General features: G+C 47.0%; 1 protein-coding gene across 1 annotated transcript; it reads right to left on the bottom strand.

The window, feature by feature from the left end:
* Positions 1 to 4,094: 4,094 nt before the first annotated feature.
* Positions 4,095 to 18,081, bottom strand: SLCO4A1 (solute carrier organic anion transporter family member 4A1). Its single transcript, XM_018073813.2, has 11 exons — positions 17,176 to 18,081; positions 15,764 to 15,854; positions 14,713 to 14,834; positions 14,293 to 14,404; positions 9,648 to 9,802; positions 8,770 to 8,965; positions 8,035 to 8,200; positions 7,259 to 7,431; positions 6,837 to 6,901; positions 6,157 to 6,305; positions 4,095 to 5,467 (listed from the first exon to the last, which is right to left on the bottom strand). Exons 1-11 carry the CDS (start codon positions 17,999 to 18,001, stop codon positions 5,318 to 5,320), a joined length of 2,205 nt encoding a protein of 734 aa, XP_017929302.1. The 5' UTR covers positions 18,002 to 18,081; the 3' UTR covers positions 4,095 to 5,317.
* Positions 18,082 to 18,955: the final 874 nt, after the last annotated feature.

Genomic DNA, 18,955 nt, shown 5'->3' with positions numbered 1-18,955 from the left:
CCATACCTCAGAAGGCCCCAGACTGAGCTTCTTTAGCAGCTTGGGCTGTTTCTCAGAAGAAGCACAGGGAGCAGAAAGTGTTTAAGAAGTAAGTTAGATGGACAACCCCCAATTGATCCTGTCCGATGTTAAAAAGCACAAATCCATCTTTTTTTTGGTGCATCAAGCTACACCCTATTGCATTTTTATTTTTTTTTCTCCCAGAATAAAACAAAAAGCAATGTCTGCATGTCCCAACAAAAAATCCACTGCCAACCCATCCTCGGGAATGAAGGCATGCAAAGATGACGGGCACTTTTTCTATTAAAAATATTTTTCATAGCTGCTGCTTAGGGGATAACTAAGCAGTTGGAACTGTCACAGGTTGCCCAGACAAGCTGTGGCTGCCCCATCCCTGGAAGTGTTCAAGGCCAGGTTGGACGAGGCTTGGAGCAACCTGGGATAGTGGAAGGTGTCCCTGCCTATGGAAGGGGGATTGGAACTGGGTGATCTTTAAGGTTCCTTCAAACACAAACCATTCCATGGTTCCATTCTATGAACTACTGGGCAGATTTTGTCTGTAATGCCATAGAGGCTCAGATAGCTCATAATTTTTAATTCTTACCCCTGCCGAGGTGGAAGGCTTTATCTGTGATTTCATCAACTTTCAGAGCATTGCTCCACTTGGAACAGATTTTATATTTTTGAACCAGATAGCTAGAATAGTAAGAGATCACATTTTTCTTATTAGTTTGAACCAGGACACATTAGTATGTTGAACACTCGTGTCTAGAGCTACAGTTTCTATAGTTACTAATGCATCAATGTTTCACTGAACTACTGCAATATTCATTTTATAGCAGCTCTGCTTTCCCCTTACTAGAAAGGGAGGTTTGTAAAGGGAATTTTTGGTGAGTTCATCCTGTTGTATGTACTTTTAAGAGCTTTCTCAGGACTCTCTTAACTGACGCAGTGTTACCAGGTAATGAAGCAGGAGAGATGTAATTCAACTGAAAATTTTAATTTAGTGTGAGATTTGTTCTTCTGTGTGTCTCTAGGAAATTGGACAGCAGGTCCCTGGTTGGAGTAGACATGTAGAACCTCATTAGAAGGGGCAGAATGGTCTCATTTTCATCTTCTAAAATTGCTGCTTGCAGGTCAATATGAACACTTGAGGGAAGACAAGAAAATTTTAGCATTTATTCTGTTCCAGAGGAAATTATTTTGGCCACAGAAAATGCCATCACATTCTGATCCCTCAAATCCCCTAGAACTGTTTGATAGAAATCCAGTTCTTCTCCTGCAGCAGAGCCACAGCCACTCCACACACACCTCCTGACCCCCAAGTTCACTGAGGTGAGGCTGCTCAGGTTGCTAAAACACACCCCTTTCCCTTAACCTGCCACTCTTCTATTTTTGTTATTTGATTTTAAAGCAAGCCAGGGAAGTTATTAATTATGAGCCTGACTCAGAGCCCATTGGGCTCAGTATAAGGTTTTCCACTGAGTTCAGCTGGGCCAGAGCACCTGGGGTTATTCCTGTGCCCCAAAGCAAGCATCCTTCATAACTTAAGGAGAACACAGGTAGGCTTTTCTCAGATTGAGGTGAAAGGATCAGGCTAATAGCAACCCAAATTATCCCATCTGGGTAAGAAAAACTGCCTTTTGCGTGACAGCTCAGAGTCCTCCACCCCTGCTTGGGAAGGGAATGCATCAAATTATCAGCTTTTGTAGAAATAATGCAGCTGCTCTGTTTAACCCTCACCTGTTGCATAGCTTTGTGATCACAAATGGTGCCTATTTTCCCTAGAAAAACGATACTAAAAGTTTAGTTTGGACCTTATTTGGATCTTATAAAACATATTTGTGGCTTTGCTGTCGCAAACCTGGAATCCAGTGCAGTGATTTGACATTTTTGTCCTTTCTATAAAGCACCAAGGACTTGCTCTCAGCAGCACTCTGAGGTTCTGGACATGCCATCGTGCTGCTGTCTCCATTGCCATCTAGTGGCACCATCCCCAGTCCCACCTGGCCCTGCACAAAGCCCTGACCCACAGCCATGGGCTGTGGTCAGGAACAGGGTCTGGGCCCCTGGAAAAAAGGTTCGTTCTTTCAATGAAATCAAACTGTGCCAATCAGGTTTTGTTTGGTGTTTTTTTGTTTGTTTTTGCTTCTTGTATTATATTAAACTAACTAAAAAATGTGAATTATCAGTATTTGCTCCCATTCCTGTCTGCAGGGCTGGGGGTAAGGGAGGCTGAAGGGTGCAGCTGCTGGGACAGGGGGGCATTGAGGCTCCTCTCCACACCCGGGTGTAGGAGAGACCACGGCAGCAAGAGAAGGGTAGGAAGCTCTGCAGAACCATCTACATATAATTCAAAGCTTTAATTTGCTGGCATTTTAAAACCTCCAGGAAGCTTCCAAACAAACTCCTCACCAGGGAAGACCGGCTCATTGACTGCCTGAGATTTAGTCTACAATAAATAATGATCAGTTGCTCCTGTTTTCCCTCCCTCTGGGCACTCATTTGTTTTACTTCCCCGCAGTGTCTCCTCAACACCAACCACTGTTTGTTTGTGTTCTTTAACCGTGTGAATTGCCCTCAGCAAACCACAGGTGACACAGAACTTTGACCTCATTTACCCAGTGCAGGTCTGGTAGAAACTCCACGGCTTTAATGGGGTCGATCTGTGGATGAAGGAGGGAAATGAAGGTTCTTCTTCCCCCACAACCACAAAATTCCTTTTGCCCTCCAAAGCAATTATCTTCTGTTCTCAGGAGAAGAGGGTAAGTCAGAGACAGACACCAACCCACAGGGTCTCAGTGTCACCTGGTGCCTGCAGCTTCTGCATCCATGAGGGGTTTTATTAACACTATGATTTAAACACAAACCTGAGTTCAAACTCTTCTCCTTGCAGGCACTGTGATGACCTGCAGCAAAGCCTGGCACCATAGATACATCCCTGCCATGAACAGCAGCTAGGAAAGGGTGACAGCTGATGAAAAACACACACACACACAAATACCTGTGAAATACTGATTGTATTTCTATGCTTTTATAGCAACATAATACTTCAAATGAACTGGGAAACATACTTCCAAATTTTTTAAGTTACCTGTGCACCTAAACAACCTGTTTATGGTTGCTGCCTTGTTGCTGCTTACTAAAATTCATGACTTACTAGTCCCACAGCAACATAATAAATGCCCAGAATCCCACAAGCTTTTGTTTTGCTCTGGAAACAACACACTCAGATAAAGCTCATTTTATAAACACTAAAATTGCATTGCAATATCCGTACATATATATTAAGAAAACCTTCTACCTTTCATAAATACATCATACACAAAATATGTTCCCAAAATACATTCATGCATTTCCCCCATCTAAGGTCCCTGCTTGTACCCAAAGTGTCTAAGGTGGAAAGGGCAAGGCCTGGAGAGAGGCTCGTGTTTGCAGGTGGCTCCAAACCCAGGTGGAGGTTGTGAAGAAGCCTGTGGTGTTTGGGTGGTGTTGGGGTTAACTCCTGCATCAGTGGGTCTAATCCTGCCTCCCTGGTAAAACAGGGCTCCCCTGCACACTGTGCCCCATCAAAGCTGCACCAGCTGCCAAAAGCCACCTTCCATCTCGCCCTTAGCACTTTCAGTTTTTCCAGCAGTTACTGGAGATGATAACATCATGGAATCACAGAATGGTTTGGGTTGGAAGGGACCTTAAAGATCTTGTTCCAACACCCTGCTGGAGGCAGGGACACCTTCCACTAGACCAGGTTGTTCCAAGCGCTGTTTAACCCGGCCTTGAGCACTTACAAGGATGGGGCAGGGATGCTCAAGGGATGGTTTGGAAGTGGGAATGTCACTACCTGGCTTGGGTGGAAGGGAATCTTGGAATGGAAGAAGCTATTTTCTCGACCATCATCGACCTGAAGATGGACCACACTCCCAGAGCTGCCATCCCTGTCTGCAACGGGAACAGCTTCACTGCTGCTCTGAGAGCCAGTCCTTTGCTAACAGAGGAAGAAAATGCCCATCCTGTGTCTGTTTATGAAAGCATAAATACACAAAATATACAAAAACATCTACAAAGTAATTCTAAGTAGGAGCTGGCACAAATTAAAAAAAAAAAAAAAAGCACCAGTTTTGCAGCTCGGTAATGTAGGTCTGGTCTCCTGTGAACCTGGCCACAGCCTCCCCTGGAGATGTACCCAGATCATGTGGCTGTGCAAATACAGGCAGACCAAGCACTAACCTTGGGAAGCCAGACGTAAAGATGCCCAAATTCTACTTTTGCCCCACAGAAAGCTCCTGGTCACTATTGCAAGTGCACATTCAAAGGTCACTTTGGGAACGCTGCCCTCTCTACTTGCAAGTAGGCCAGTTACAAGTCAACATCCCCTTCCCACGAGGCAGTCCTATCCCTTAAGGTAGTGGTCTAGAGGCAAACTAAATTCACTCTAACTTTTCCATTTACCCAACCCCAATGTCTTTTCAGAACAACCAAAGAGAAGCATTGCATAGATCTGTATCTCATGTCTTCCCACACCCAGCAAACAACAAGAAGTTCAAGTTTTGCACAGTACATTACAAAAGGCATCACTTTGAAACAACACAAGAAAGAAAATGAAGTGTCACCACGGTGTAAACCCTGCAATGAGTGAGGCAGTGAGTGTACAGTGCTCGGCAGCTCTGGGGAAGGCTGCCCGTAGTGTCCTGATGGATTTGCTAATCAAATCTCCTCTCAAACCTATCTCCTATCACATGGTAATAGGAACTTGCATAATAAGAGAACCTGCTCCTGGACAAACAGAGAATGCTGTGTGTCACAGGAAGGAGGAGGACACTGCCAGGGCCGTCTGCTTTGCATACAGCAGTTTAAGGGCCAGTTGTCCTGGCTGCAATGCAGACTGCAGGACAGCAGTGCTCTTTCCAGGCTTGGGAAGTCCCAACAGAAGTTTTGCTACAGTTGGCTTTACAATTGAGATATTAGGGCCCAGATCCTCTGGTGGTTTAAACCCCACATGCTCCATTGGAGTTACTGGTGCTTATTTCCACGAGTGGAGAACACGGTCCTCGCTTGTCACAGACACAGAATAAAGCTATGGTAGCCCTTTCTTTAAATAAAATTAAATAACTGCATATGGCACCAGCGCACGATTTTCAATGTGCTTCTGCCATCGAGGAAACAGCAAAGCACACCAGTGGCTAATTAAATTATTTATCTTCGACTAAAAAAAAAAAAAAGTTATAATATTACTGTTAATTTAAAAACCCCTGGGGACCGCATAACATCTTCTCATTGTATTTCTGAGGCTGAGAAAGTCACTTGCACGAGTACAGCACTATATATCCTCTTCAGCTGGCAGTGAAGGCTTGTGCTCCTGGAGGTCACCGTTGCCATTTTCGGATGCATCCGAGCTGCCTGGAGCCGACTCCGGTGGCGGGGGTTTGTAGAGTAAACAGGCGACTATAAAGAAGGTTGTCCCAAGCACCTGCAGCCACAAAGACACCCCGTTACTCCCTGCTCCCCACAAAACCTGGTGCCTATCCCACACCTGGAATGAGATTTGCTGACCAAGCTTTGGGGAGGAGGTGATGCTGGGGGCCAGCCCCATAGCAATGGGACAATGAGAATTTACCCCACACAGACATCTGGAGCACAGTGCTGCACGAGGCATTTGCTGCAAGGCTTTTGAGAGCCTCTTTATCACAGCAACTGCTAAACACTACTATCTAGGGCAACTGCTTGTTTGGGAGCAGTTAAAATGATGGTTTTCTGCTAATAAATAAAACCCACATAAGCTCTTATTTTCTAGCAGTGGTCGGGGAATGGTTATTTACAACCTGCCCAAAAAGCCATCCCTCACTCTCACTAACACACTGCAGTTATGTCTTTTACTCCATTTCTAGCAAAAATCACTTTGGTTACTGTTTGCAGGAGATATTTCATATGGTGCAAAATAAGCTGTAAACCTAGAAAATAATGGGAATTTAAGAGAATGATGGTGTCTGGAGCACCATTACCTGGTGAGAAGGAAACGGGGCTTTTGACTTCCCTGAGAACATTTCTCATGTAAAAATTTAATTTCGTCTGGGGGAGGCCAGATCAGGGCAACCCAATTTTGTGGAATTCTCTCCCAGAGAAAAACGTTGTCTCCTAAAGACCTGCTTGTTTTATCACCTTGTAGACCAGTCCAGCGATGAGGGTGTATCTGCTCATGGCTGAGTTCTGGTAAACGTAGCAAGAGCCCTGCTCACCACACTGGTCCTGCCAGAGCAGGCAGGATTTATCAATCATGGATCCAAAGGCAATGGGGCCAGGGATGCCTCCTGTGGGAAGAGAGAGTGGAGCTTCAGTCTGGGCAGCACCTACACACCAGTCCTGCAACTCACAAGGTGTTTGCAGAAAAACATCAGGCTCTGTTGCTACCATGATTAGAAAAACTCATCCTGCAGCACCCAGAGCCACAAGGTATCAAAAATACACTGGATTTCCAGATCTGAGAGTCCAGCAGGTCTTTTGACCATCCTGACCTACGTGTTGCACAAGAGCCAAAAGAGACACACGGGAGCTTCAGTACATCTGCTCCTTTTCTTAAAATAAGGACACGTTGCCAGGACATTGCTCCTCTTCCACCTGTGATGTGTCACAGAACCCTCCATTCAGTTTGCAAATCACATGCAAAGGGAATTAGGTATTTCTGAATTACAGTAAACAAAAGAAAGTATCCTCCTTTCATCAGTACATGTCCTACTCCCTTCTTTTCCAACCCGACGTGTTTTATTCTCAGATGACAGCTTGGTACACACTCCACAAAACCAGCAGACCATACCAGTGCTCAGATTCACTCTGCTCCATACCTAGTGTCCGCACCACAATCCACTGGATCCCAAGTGCAAAGGACCTTTGCCTGTCGGAAACACACCTGGGGAACACAAGGGGTTTGTTTAAAAATGCTGCCAGGCTGCCTGGCACCTCCCTGCCCCACAACACCACATCCCACACACCTGGGACCTCCCACCCCTCTGGAGGCTGAGGATCACCCCAGTGCAATGTGCCCCCACCACTGCTGTAAACATGGCAGAGGATAAAGCTTCCAAGGCTAAAATCTGCTTTCCCAGCTAGACTGGGAAGGGATTAGTCCTGATGTCTCCAGGCTGGCAGCCTGGAGGTGAGGTGGTTCCCATCACACCTTCTCCATGGCTTAAGCAGGATAAAGTGGAGAGGTGGATGCTGAGGCTTCTTGCAGCACTGGCAGAGGCTGAGGCCACCCTGTGCTTACCGCAGAGTGGCAGTCAGGGCAGGAATGCTGCTCAGGAAGGTGAAGAGGATGACCACGAACATGAAGCACAGGAGCAAGGGCTTTTTAGCACAGGACGAGGTGCATTTCCCTGCCTCTGCATCGCCAGGGCCGGGCAGGAGGGTTCTGTTGACACAGCTACACTCACGATAGACCTGGAGAAAAAAAAGGCTGGTGGGTGTTCTGCCAAGGAGAGCACTGTGACAGTCAAAGCTTTAAAAATCATGAAATTTAGGGAGGGCAGAAAACAGCTGGTTTCACTCCCGGAATGGATGGAAGTGGAAATCAAGCTGCATTCTTGACACACTTCTGTTTCAAAGCAAAGCATTAAGTAAGAGAAATTAACTCTGTCAGGCAGCCTTTGAATGCAGAATATCATCTCTACCCTTCTTAAGCCTCTGTCTGGCTCTATGAGCAACATGCTGGAAGGATGAGGAGGTACATCATGTTCACTGAAGACTCAAAATAAGCATTAGAACAGGAATTAGGTGCCTATCAAGTTCCCTGCCTGCCTGGCTGATTTACCCTGGATTTCAGCACAGTTTGACCCAGAATGAGGCAAAGATGACTGGATATAATGAGAGAAGCAAAGCAGGGTGACCTCTGGGTACCTCCTGTACCGGAGAGCATCCATCCTGCCCCAGACTTTTACAATAATCTGTAGCAAAGCTCAAACCTGTGGACAGTTTTGCAAAGCCAGCCAAATCACTCCAAAGATGTGCCACCACCTTGTTAATACACAGTGCTTTCAGACATACCTTCTTGCCATTCCTGAGTTTTTCAGACACTTTTCTGCACCCGGCGTGGCAGGGAGAGTAATACATAATGTCATCACTCCCGCAGACAGGGCTGTAGGTGTCCTGCAAACAGCCACACTTGGCGTTGCAGGCTGCTGTCAGGTTGAGGTGCCCACCAGGCAAAGCACTAAGGGAAACACAGGAGCAGTCAGTGAACAGTGTTTTCCAGGAGGAGATGAGTAGAGGAAGAGAAAGAGAAGGGGAGACAGAAGGAGTTGCAATGGATACCCAAGGAGCATAAAGCCAGGCTTGGGAAGGGTTTCATCTCACCCAATTTAAACTGTGCCCTGGAGCTGTCTTTCCCACATCTACCAAGGGAGTTTAAGTGACCAGCTCTTAGGGTGACACTTCCATTTGGAGAGGAGATTCCCAGTTTTGGTCCAGTTTATCCCACTGGCTAGAGATGGAGGACACTGTGAAGGCAACTGAAGAGTGGAGTATCTTACATTCTGGTGCTACTGATCTCCCCTCTCTTACTAACTAGGGAGTCTCTTCTATAAACTCCATCCAGTTGCAAAAATTAGGACATCTATTTTCTGTGTCTCACCCTCAACATCTGCCTGTAGGACTGACTAGACACCAACTTTCATCCCCAACACATTCACATGAGACTGCCACCAGCACTGTGTGTTTGGAGTTATCCTTCTATTCTGACCAGGGCCCCACTGCACAGACAGATGGGATGGTTGTTGTTACCTTCCGTCGTACATCTGGGTTACTCCTGCCATTGGCATGTTAGGGCAGTGGATAAAAAAAATCAATATCGCCAGCAGACTTGTCACTGTGCAAAGTAAACACAATTTGATGATTCCTGAACAGCGGAGTTTGAATTTATTCACAAGGAATCCTCCCAGGAATGTGCCTCCCCCTCCGGCTGGCACGACCAGATAACCTGGAAAAAAGGGGGAAAAAACCCCACAAGTAAGTTTAGAAATGTCAGCAAGGAGTTTTCATGTTTGAATACATTAATTGCAGTGTGTCTTGCATATAAAGGACCCCTTGGTTGCTGTGTGGTTTCTTGGTGGGAGTTCAGTGGACGTTGCTATAGTAGGTGGTCCTCCTTAACAGCTCAGGTAACGTGGCTTGAGCCTGGTAAAGAGCTCTTCCTACCCAGAAATCTTAAAACTGGCTCTTTCAGGAGCACATCATGAGTCTTGATGATTGTTGGAGACCACTGCCTTGGTCTGTGTTACAGCAGCTATACGAGGATCCTCCCAGTTTTTGGGTGCTGACAAAATATGTCCCCCAGCTCAGACATCCCTCATTACAGGAAATGTTTAGTCAATGTTTCCTGGTAATGCACTAGGAGGAACACATTACAATTATTTTGCCTTCCTCTAGAGGGTAACAGATGGCTACAGAAGTGACCACATTTCTTCCTGATGTCAGTAGATACAGCTCTGGATATGCACTTGGTGGAGATGTGCTGATGAAAATAATCCTATCTAAGAGCTGAAGAGGATAACAGCTCTGTAAATGAACTGCAAAGCACCTGTCTCCACTCTAAATGGGCTGAAGTGCTCTTGTATTTGTTGGCAAAATGGGAAAACACTGCAAAAACGTGGTTTCCTTACCAAAAAATGTAGCAGCTTCAGAGGCACTTAAACTAAACTGAGACTCCAGGAATTTGGGTCCAAAGGTGGACATCCCAGCAATGAGGGTGGCTTCAGTTGCTCCTGCTAAGCAGAGGAAGATGAAGGTGGGGTTCTTCAGAAGTAGCAGCACTGATCTGGGAAGGACAAATATATTGGAATTGAATCACTGTGGCACATTTTGACTTCAGGTCTGTCCCTATCTTTTAAGTCAGAAGGATCACATGCAAGATGAGGCAGCATCCCATCGTGCTGCATCTCTTTGAAAGAAAAAATACCAAAAGGGAGCTAATTGGGGGTTGAAAGAGCAGGGATCTTCTCCACTTATGCTTATTGAGTCCTACCAGCCAAGGAAGGATGCTGAGGGTACCCTCACCTGTCCCTATGTACCTGCACAGGGTAGATGTCACAGTGTGTGATATAATTCACACCCAGGGCACCCACGACTTCCAAAAGGATGATTTCAGCAGTAATTTTCCAGCTTTTAGGGTCAGGGTGGGTATTTTCTATTCTTAAACGAGGCAATAGTGAAAGGACATTACTCCTCACTAAATCTCAACCATTTCAAGGTTTTATTAGGCCCTGATGGCAGGTATCTTGGGACTCCTGACTCAAGAAAGAGCAGGGAACAAAGTAGTGCTACATCCTCACATACACACATTACTCATGTACCCACATCCTCATAAGAATTATAACCTTGGGGGAAATACCAAGCAAGCCTTTCTATATGGAGGAAACACCTCCAAGACACCTTATATCCACTAAAAAGTGGAAAGCAATCTTTATTCCACAATCTAAGCACAGTTTTACTTGAAGCTTAATGTATAAGTTGAGTAAATACATTTTACTTTGACCCACCAGGATTTAGTAGATATGCCATAGATATGCCTGAAAAATTGCCATGTGTAATTTATATGCAGATCCAGCAACAATTCCATCTCTGAGACACAGAAAGGCCCTCAGGCACATGGGATGGTCTCAATTATCTCTCTCTATCTCGGATATTGGACTAAGAGGGCTGACACTGCTTTGCAGGGGACGTTTTTGTAACGAGCTTGAAATTCTGCTGCATGACTTCCCCCAAGCCAAGCTCAGACCAGTGCCACAGGTTATCCTGTTTCTGGGATGGGCACAAACCTGGTCATCCTGCAACAATGGCAGCAACAGGGATGCTCACTGCACAGAAAGGAACAGTCACTTACCACTCCTGCTCCAGAGGAGGTGTGAGATCAGAGAAAACCTACTGCAGAACAAGTGAGTGAGAGATGTGCTGAGGCTCAGCCTCAGATTTGTGCAACTTTGCTCACATCAAACGGGGAATTTCGTTACATCGAAAGAACAAATAAGCTGAAACACAGGAATACCACACATTCCTACACTTTGATTACGTGGAGCTGAATACTAAACATTGTGTAGCTCTTGGGATTAGTTTAATTTACTAAACTATTTTCCAGATCTTTTCAACTATGCTTAATTTGGAAGCACAAAGCCTAATCTTTGTGAAAAAACGCTTGTGGACCTTGTGGCTGATGCAGAAAATGGACAGTGCCTTCCCCTTTTTACAGAAAAGAGTCATTCCCTGGCACTAGTGTGACTTTGTGCCCTTTGCCAGGTTAGACTTGCAGGTAAAAAAATGCAAAGGAGTTCCTTTCAGCACTTGATTAAGAATTTACTGATGTAATTTAATCTGTTTGAAGACAAAAGACGTAGTTGTGAGCAGCTATGGCACATAAAACTTTACTAAAGTCAACACAGACCTCTTCATCGCTATCAATAGGACTTTAAACACACCCAGAAACCACACAACTCTTGAATAGCCTTGATTGTCCTCAGTTTTTGCAGCCACAGGGACTGCAGGAGGCTCAGTACCTCACAGAGGAGAATCCCATCACGTATAAAAGCTGACTCTCCAAATCTTTACTGATATGGGCACAGATAGGAACTCTTTCATCACTTAATGGTTCTCCTGAGTAGGTTGGCACCATCTGTATAACCAGAACCTGCTCCTCTGAGAAACCCTGGCATGCCCAGGACACCTCAGACTGTAACAGAGTACAGACACAACCTAATGTGTCATTAATAGATGGATATTTATGCAATTTATTCATAGCACATCAATGGGGTCATTTCCAGCATAAAATGACACCTACTCTCACCACCACCAAGGGAACAGAGGGCAGGGAAGCTGCAGTAAAGCCATGAGACAAAACAAAGTCCCATCCTGCACCTAATCCAAGAGTGATGAGTGAAATATTGACCACAGCTTCTCATGTTGAAGATCAGAGCTTGACAGACAAGTGAGTGATCCTCACAAACCCCGTCCCTCACCTCCTCTCCTGGCACAGCTCTACATGCCTTCTATTTGCGTCCCTCTGCTCTGACAGGAGGGGTTATTCCAGGAGAGCAATCAGATGGAACCAGAGAAAGGAAAATGCTATTTCATCAGGGCTTTTCAACCCAAGAGTTAAGACAGAAGTCTCTTCAGGGCAGAGGATTAAATTGTATGGACTACATTCCTGTAAGCTCCTGCTCTTAGGCAGCACTGTGAGTACAGCAACTCATTAACCTCACTTAGAAAGGACCTGATGGCATGGAACAGCATTTTATTTCATCAGTATTTCTGCTTATCTTTGTGAGACTGTTCCTGTCCATGCTGTAAGAAAATGTGTAGCACATGATCCCTTACTAAAACAAAAGGAACAGTGAGTGTTCCTTTGGCCTCACTCTCCAGCCTGGTCCACGTGTCCCCAAGAGCTGCCTGCACAGATGTGATCTTTTTAATGCAAGTTTCCAGAATAGCAAGCCTTTAAGGCACTTCCCTTTTATTAATCAAAACCAGGGACCATAAAAGTCTGTTGGGTTTTTGCTTTCAAATGAAAAGGTCTGGACTGATCTAAATTGTTTGATAAAGGCTGCCCACCTTCAGCTATTTGTTCTTCAGGAACGAGGGGTGAAAGAAGTTGCTCCCGAAGGAGGACTATCTCCTTTCCTGCTGTCAGACAGCCTTCACCAAGAAACAGCGGGACTTTGTTCCAGAGAAGCAAGAAAAGCATCAACCACTGAATTTCATCCCTCCCTGCTACCCTCTCTGTTTGTGTTGGTTTTAGTCATAACCTTATCATTATTTAAATGCAGGTTCTGAATTTAATTTCCGTGCGGAGAATAAGCCATGACCTTGGAAAATGGCACCCAGTCAAGAATGCCATTTAATAACAGTATTGAAATCTGTTCAATGTAATATTCTTCATAAAACTGTCTTAACCCCTGGTAAAGTTCCTACGAAGTCTCCAAGAATTCCAGACCGATGTGTGAGTCACTGTGTTGACACAACACAGATCGATTGGTGCTGAAAACTCTGGTACTGAGCACCTGCTTCCACCCTCCTCTGCCAGCACAACAGCAACACCACAACTACAGCTCAGAAATAATTGTTGGCAGCGGCCTGGGGTTTGGCAACACTGAGTGTTTGCCTTTGCACAGAGCAGCCGTCACACACGGATACAATCTCCTCCCTAAAAATGGTCCTGGGAGAAACACAAAAAAGAAAAAGCCCCTTATTGACTGCAAGCTCCAAAAGGAATCGATATATAGGTATCTCTGTAACATCCAGAGCCTGAATGCCAGCTAACCCCAAGCTGTAAATAAAGCAGCACCTCTCCCCCTGCCCTCCACTTAAATACAACTCAACACAGAAAAAAACCAAAAATCACAAAAGATTTTAAAGATTTATCACAGAAGTTTCCAGGTTAAAAGACCACGTTTTATTTTGGCCACTGGCTTGTTCCCAGTCAGGACTCCTTAAAAGCACCTCCTACCAGAGCTCGCTGGGTCCAAGCCTGCTTGCCTGCACCACTCAGCCAAGCAGCAGCTAAGGGATTAAGCAAGTTGCTGTGTCACTGCCTTGCTGGAGAGATAAGAAGTAGTAACACATGAAAGGTGGCTGGAAGATGTGAAGGCAAACGGGGAAAAAAAAGGAAACTAAGAATAAAAGAGAAAGGGAACTGAAAGCTACAGTGAGGCATATCTTGTTCCCTGGATTTGGAATGGAGCTGTGAGAATCAGGGGGCCTTGTTTCATCTTGTTTCTCATTAAAAGGCCAAACAGGGATCTAACATAAGTAAAAATAGAGGAAAAGAAAAAAGCCCCAAGGGGCTGGGGAGGAGGAGACGTTGGAAAACACACAATTGGGCCAGGTGAGGCCAGCCATAAGCAAACAGGCAGAAAAAATGCTGCTGGGGAGAGGGAATGAGCTGGCAACGCCTGCTCCTCTCCCGTCACCTAAAGCTTGGCATCAAGATACTCAGTGAAACTCAGTGTGTGGCACAGGACTGCAGGTGGATCTGCACACATGGATGTGAGCTTCTGAAAACCCCAGATGGGACCAGCCCCTTGTCCCCTGCTCTCCCGTGGGATCCCCAGCACCAGTTCTAGTTCAGCCCCTTCACCGAGAGCCCCCAGACGCTGACGGGACCAGGCATTTTGGCACCTCCTCTGTAAGAAAGTGTCATCGCTTGAGATGGGCAAAAGCTTCGATCTGGCAGGGCTGAAAGCAAGCTCAACCTGAGGCATTACTCTCTCTCCTCTGGAGAGGGCTCCCCGAACCTCAGGCATGAAGTGGTTTTCTCACCGAGGCAGATCTTTAACTGTTTTCCCGAAGTCTGGATCCGATGCTTTTTTGTGGCTCCCATCCTTTATCTGATGAGCCTCCGACACCCTCATAACAATATATCGCTGAGATCCTGCAAATGAGAGGCAAACAGGAACAGGGAGCGTGTCAGACACGGGATGTGGATGCTACTGAAGCAGAGGATTTGCAGAGGGAAAATGCAACGTGACATCCTCCCTCCACCAACAGCTGCAAGGGAGAAGCAGTAAAAGAGGCAGATGGAAAGCCAAGGCGGTGAAATCATTTTGGGAATTACAACTTGAGCACTGGAAGTTCTTCCTTTATCCTTGTGGCCCCAGCTACACACGTGCATGAGGATGCAAGCACCAAGGCAGGTGTGAGCAGTGCAGTCCCAGCTCCAGCCCTGGGGGAGCCACGTACCTGGGAGGCGCTGGGGGTACCCCAGGATGGGGATGGAGATGAGGAGGGAGGCTGCTCCTGCCCCGAGGAAGCCGATCCACCACGCCCCCACCCACAGCGTGTTCTCCGGGGAGATGCCGATCCTGTGGGAAGCGAAGCCAAAAGGGCACAAGGGAGAGAGGTGGCGGTTGGAAACAGAGCAGGACAGCTCGGTGTGCCTCTTGTTGAGGCTGGCAGGGGCTGGGGGAACACAGGGTGGGGGTGACAGGGAAGGAAACCGAGCTCTGGCTCCCCTGTGGTGATCTGATGGGGATGTCACATCCACCATCCCTCCTGCCACGCTGCCTCCTGCCTGTCTGACCACTTAATGAGCCCAGGAAATTGTATAATTTAATTCTCATTTCATCTCTGACTTGTACATTCACCTCACCCCTTTTCATTTGTGCTTTGGGGGCTGCTAAGATCCTTGCTCCACCCTAAAACCACACTTTGCAATAAAACTGGTGCAAATAACCCATTCCTTCCCCTGAAAACCCATTTCCCCTTTTTAATCCATTCATCTGGTCTAGTGGAAGGTGTCCCTGCCTATGGCAGAGGGGTTGGAACTAGATAATTGTTAAGGTCCCTTCCAACCCAAACCATTCTATGATTCTGTGATCTGCCAAAGAATCTGTAAGGAAACAAGAATAAATTACAAACACTACAAAGCAAGGAGGGACTAAGCATCCTGGTGGGATGACTGGGAGGACCATCAGCACTGCTGGTAGCACTGCTCATCAGGGAACTCATTCAAAAAATTCACCTGCTGCTCATAGCCTCATTAGCACAGGCAGTGCAGCGTGAAGGAGGATTTAAGCTGACAGGTTTGTCAGCAATTTCCCTCCAGTAGCAGCACTAATGCAAACCACTCTTCCAGCCTCTCCCCCCTGCAGACACATCACTGAACACCCCAGGCACGCCTCCACCCAGCCATCAGGTCATTGTTTCAGATCATTGTTATTTTTTTTTTTTTACCCCAAAGGAAACTTAGAGCATAAAGGGAAAGGAACAAGATTTTTTTTTAAGGACTTACTCTCTGCCAATTTCAGTATAAATATTTAGAAACATTCCTCCTACCAGATAACCCGCTGCAGGCCCAAGGATTGCAGCAGTGTAGAAAACAGCTGAAAGGGAAAACAAACTGTGTTAGACAACCAGCAGCCTGTCAGCCAGGGATGCTGCAGAGCACTGCTGGTGCCCAGCATCCCCAGCCCAATTCCCTCGTGGATGCAGGATGCTCAGCCCCTGGCCACATCACACCCCTCTCCCAAAACCACAGAGACACAAACACAGATAGTTCTAACAAGTTTTCATCTCATGCTTTTGTCCCAGGGAAACTTTTGCATTCAACCTGGGAATTTTTATAGCAAGGGGCAGGCATATTTGGTTCAGTGGAAAAGCTTATTTAGCAGGGATGCATCTGACCCTGCTGCCACATCCCAGCTGCTGGCAGGATGAGCAGCACTGTTCTCTTCCCACTGATGACACGCAATGTCTACACTAAACATGGCACCACTGGCACTTATTTTGGTTTGCTGTTTAAACAACAACATATGGAAAGAACATCAACTTGCTGATGATCTCCTTGTGATCTCCTTCCCACACAGCCTTCTGATACAATGACATGGGCAGACTGATAAATTTTGGAATTGCCAAAAGATCACCCTTTTAGCAATTTCACCAAACAGGACTGTGGGTATCTGGCAGCTGCTAAGTGAGCAGCGATACAGAGGAGTGAGCTGAGCCTCTGTTCTTGGCTGTGCTTTGCACCAGCAGTGACCAAAGCCCAGTGACCATCCCTGCTCTGCTGTGTCACTAAAGGGGTGATGATCTAAAGATTTAGATTAGACATAAGAAAGGAGTTTTTTACAATGAGGGTGGTAAAACACTGGCACAGGCTGCCCAGACAGGTGGCAGATGCTCCATCCCTGGAAACATTCAAGGTCAGATTGGACAGGGCTCTGAGCAACCTGAACAAGTTGAAGGTGTCCCTGCTTGTTGCAGGGGGTTGGACTAGATGACCTTTAAAGGTCCCTTTGAACCCAAACGATTCTGTGGTTCTATGTCCCCGTGCACAGATGGGGTATGGCCTCGTGGCTGCCTGCCAGAGATGTTAATGCCATGCACACACCAGGGCATGGCCAGAGGACTCTCCCCAGCTGGCTCCATGCCAGGAGCAGGAGGCACCTCCTGATCCTCAAGGCATGAGCTGCAGGGGAAAAATACCCAGCTGTGCTTACAGTTCGTCACAGTAAATAATCCAAACCTCCCCAGCAGCTGCCACGTCCCTCTGATTTCCACCTCACCCGTTTTCAGGAACAAAAGACTGAGCAGTGCCAGGAGAGGTGTTCCCACTGTGGGCTGCTGGGTGCTGAGGCAGAGGAACCACCTCTCCCTCCCACCACCCCGGCCACGGGTTCGAGCTGCCCCTCCAGCCCCACTCACCAATGTACACAGGGGAGTAGTTAGTCTTGACGTTTTCATCTAAGTAGGTGACGCCAAGCGTGTAGAGCGGCGTGGCTCCCATCCCGTGCAGGAACTGCCCCAGCATGAAGACAAACCTGTAGCCGGAGAGGCTGGAGGCAGCCTGGGAGCACGGCAGGCTCTGGTTGCCCCCGCAGACACCCACCTCGGCCGCCGAGTGTGCCTCGTACTGCGCCGTGGTGAAGTGGGGCAAGGCGAAGAGCAGGGAGCCCAAGCCCATGACCAGCACCCCCCAGCCCAGCCAGCGTGGTTTGTGGCCGTTCCCCCCAAAGTAGCTGACGAAGGTCAGGCAGACGCAGGCCGCGATGTCGTAGGAGCTGGCGATCAGCCCGCTCTGGTAGCTGCGGAGGTCGAAGCGGCGCTCGATGGAGGTGATGACGGTGTTGATGAAGCCGTTCACGGTCATGCCTTGCAGGAAGGAGGCCACGCAGAGGAAGAACAAGACGCCCTTGGACGTGTTGCAGAGCTGTAAGCACCCGGGGGTGAAACCCCCCCAGCCACAGGCCAGTTCCTCCCCTTCAGCCGACACGTATTTAATCCCTTCCTCGAACCGGGTCTCCTCCTCTCCCGGGGTGGTGGAGCAGAGGGGTTCAGCACACGAGTCAGAGGGGCTGGGCACAGCAGGGGAGGTGATGCCATTGCTCACTGGGGTGTCACAGGCATCCAGCCCGCTCACAGCACTGAAAGTCCGGCCGGCATCGCCAGGACGAGGAGACGGGTGGGAGAAGTCAAGAGTCTGAGTGAAACAAAAGCCATTTTCTCTGGTGGAATTCTGGGGCATTGCCATGAACAGGAACACAGAGTTGAGCAGCAGGTCAAGGTGGGCTGGTGGCCAGGGCAACTTCACAGGGCAGCGAGGACTGGCCTGTCCAGATGTAATTTTCAGAGCTTACATCAGTAGGGAAATGGTGAAGGTCAGAGCCAAGAGCATTCTGATCTCTGGAAAGAGAATTTTTACATACCTTCATATAAAACCATGCTTAAACCCCTAATATTTTTCCTCTTCTTCCTTTTTTTTTTTTATTAAGTATAAGCACTTCCCTGTGCAGTTCACCTGGTTGTGTACTCTCCACCATGAGGTGTGTTGGTACCTCAGGTGTCATTAACATTACAGAAAAGAACAAAACATTCAGGAACATTAAAAAAAAAGCACCTCTGAGGAAGTCTCCCCAGCAGCTTAAGCCCCCCATCTCTCCTCTGGTAAAGGCCTGGTTAGACCCCCACAACCTCCATCCCTCTCCTTCCCCCTGCAGAGAGCAGCCCACACAGCTACACGTTTCCCACTGCTTAAAGTCCTTTGGTCTCTCTCACACTCTGCCAATAACAGTTTATAATTATCCTGAAAAGTTTCCACAGTCAGATTGATTTTATTCCAAGCCCTCAGATCTGTTTACAACTGTTCAGTAAAATCCTTTCTACAACTAATTAGACTACATGCCATTTCAGAGGGAGCTGGAGGGCAGAGGCAGCTGACTCTAACCTGATTACTGATGCAGACTGCCTTCTTTCAACCAGTTCCTGTGCATTGCAGCACCTGACTGTGCCAGCAACCAAGAGTATTTCTCCTTAAATACCTTGGCTGAACTATAAATGATGAAATTAATAAGGTTCTCCCTTGAATACTGTGGAAGGTGTTTTGTTAGAGAGCATCTTCAAAGCATCCTGTATTTCCCAATATTTTTTGCCAGCATCTGTTTGAGATGTTCCTATAAAAATGTTTCCCCTGAGATGGTAATCAGCC

The sequence above is a fragment of the Manacus vitellinus genome, unplaced genomic scaffold (assembly GCF_001715985.3).
Source record: "Manacus vitellinus isolate BGI_N305 unplaced genomic scaffold, ASM171598v3 scaffold_26_pilon, whole genome shotgun sequence".
NCBI classification, from domain to species: domain Eukaryota; kingdom Metazoa; phylum Chordata; class Aves; order Passeriformes; family Pipridae; genus Manacus; species Manacus vitellinus.
Note: the sequence above shows the minus strand (reverse complement) of the source record. Positions and strands in the feature narration are given on the sequence as shown.

Excerpts from the sequence above, each read along its gene's own strand:
- SLCO4A1 (XM_018073813.2), bottom strand. The coding sequence starts at position 18,001 with ATGGCAATGCCCCAGAATTCCACCAGAGAAAATGGCTTTTGTTTCACT. Across the intron at positions 8,966-9,647 it reads TGAAGCTGCTACATTTTTTG|GTTATCTGGTCGTGCCAGCC; the intron begins GTAAGGAAACCA and ends CCTTTTTTCCAG. Across the intron at positions 5,468-6,156 it reads TCGCTGGACTGGTCTACAAG|GTGCTTGGGACAACCTTCTT; the intron begins GTGATAAAACAA and ends TTGTGGCTGCAG.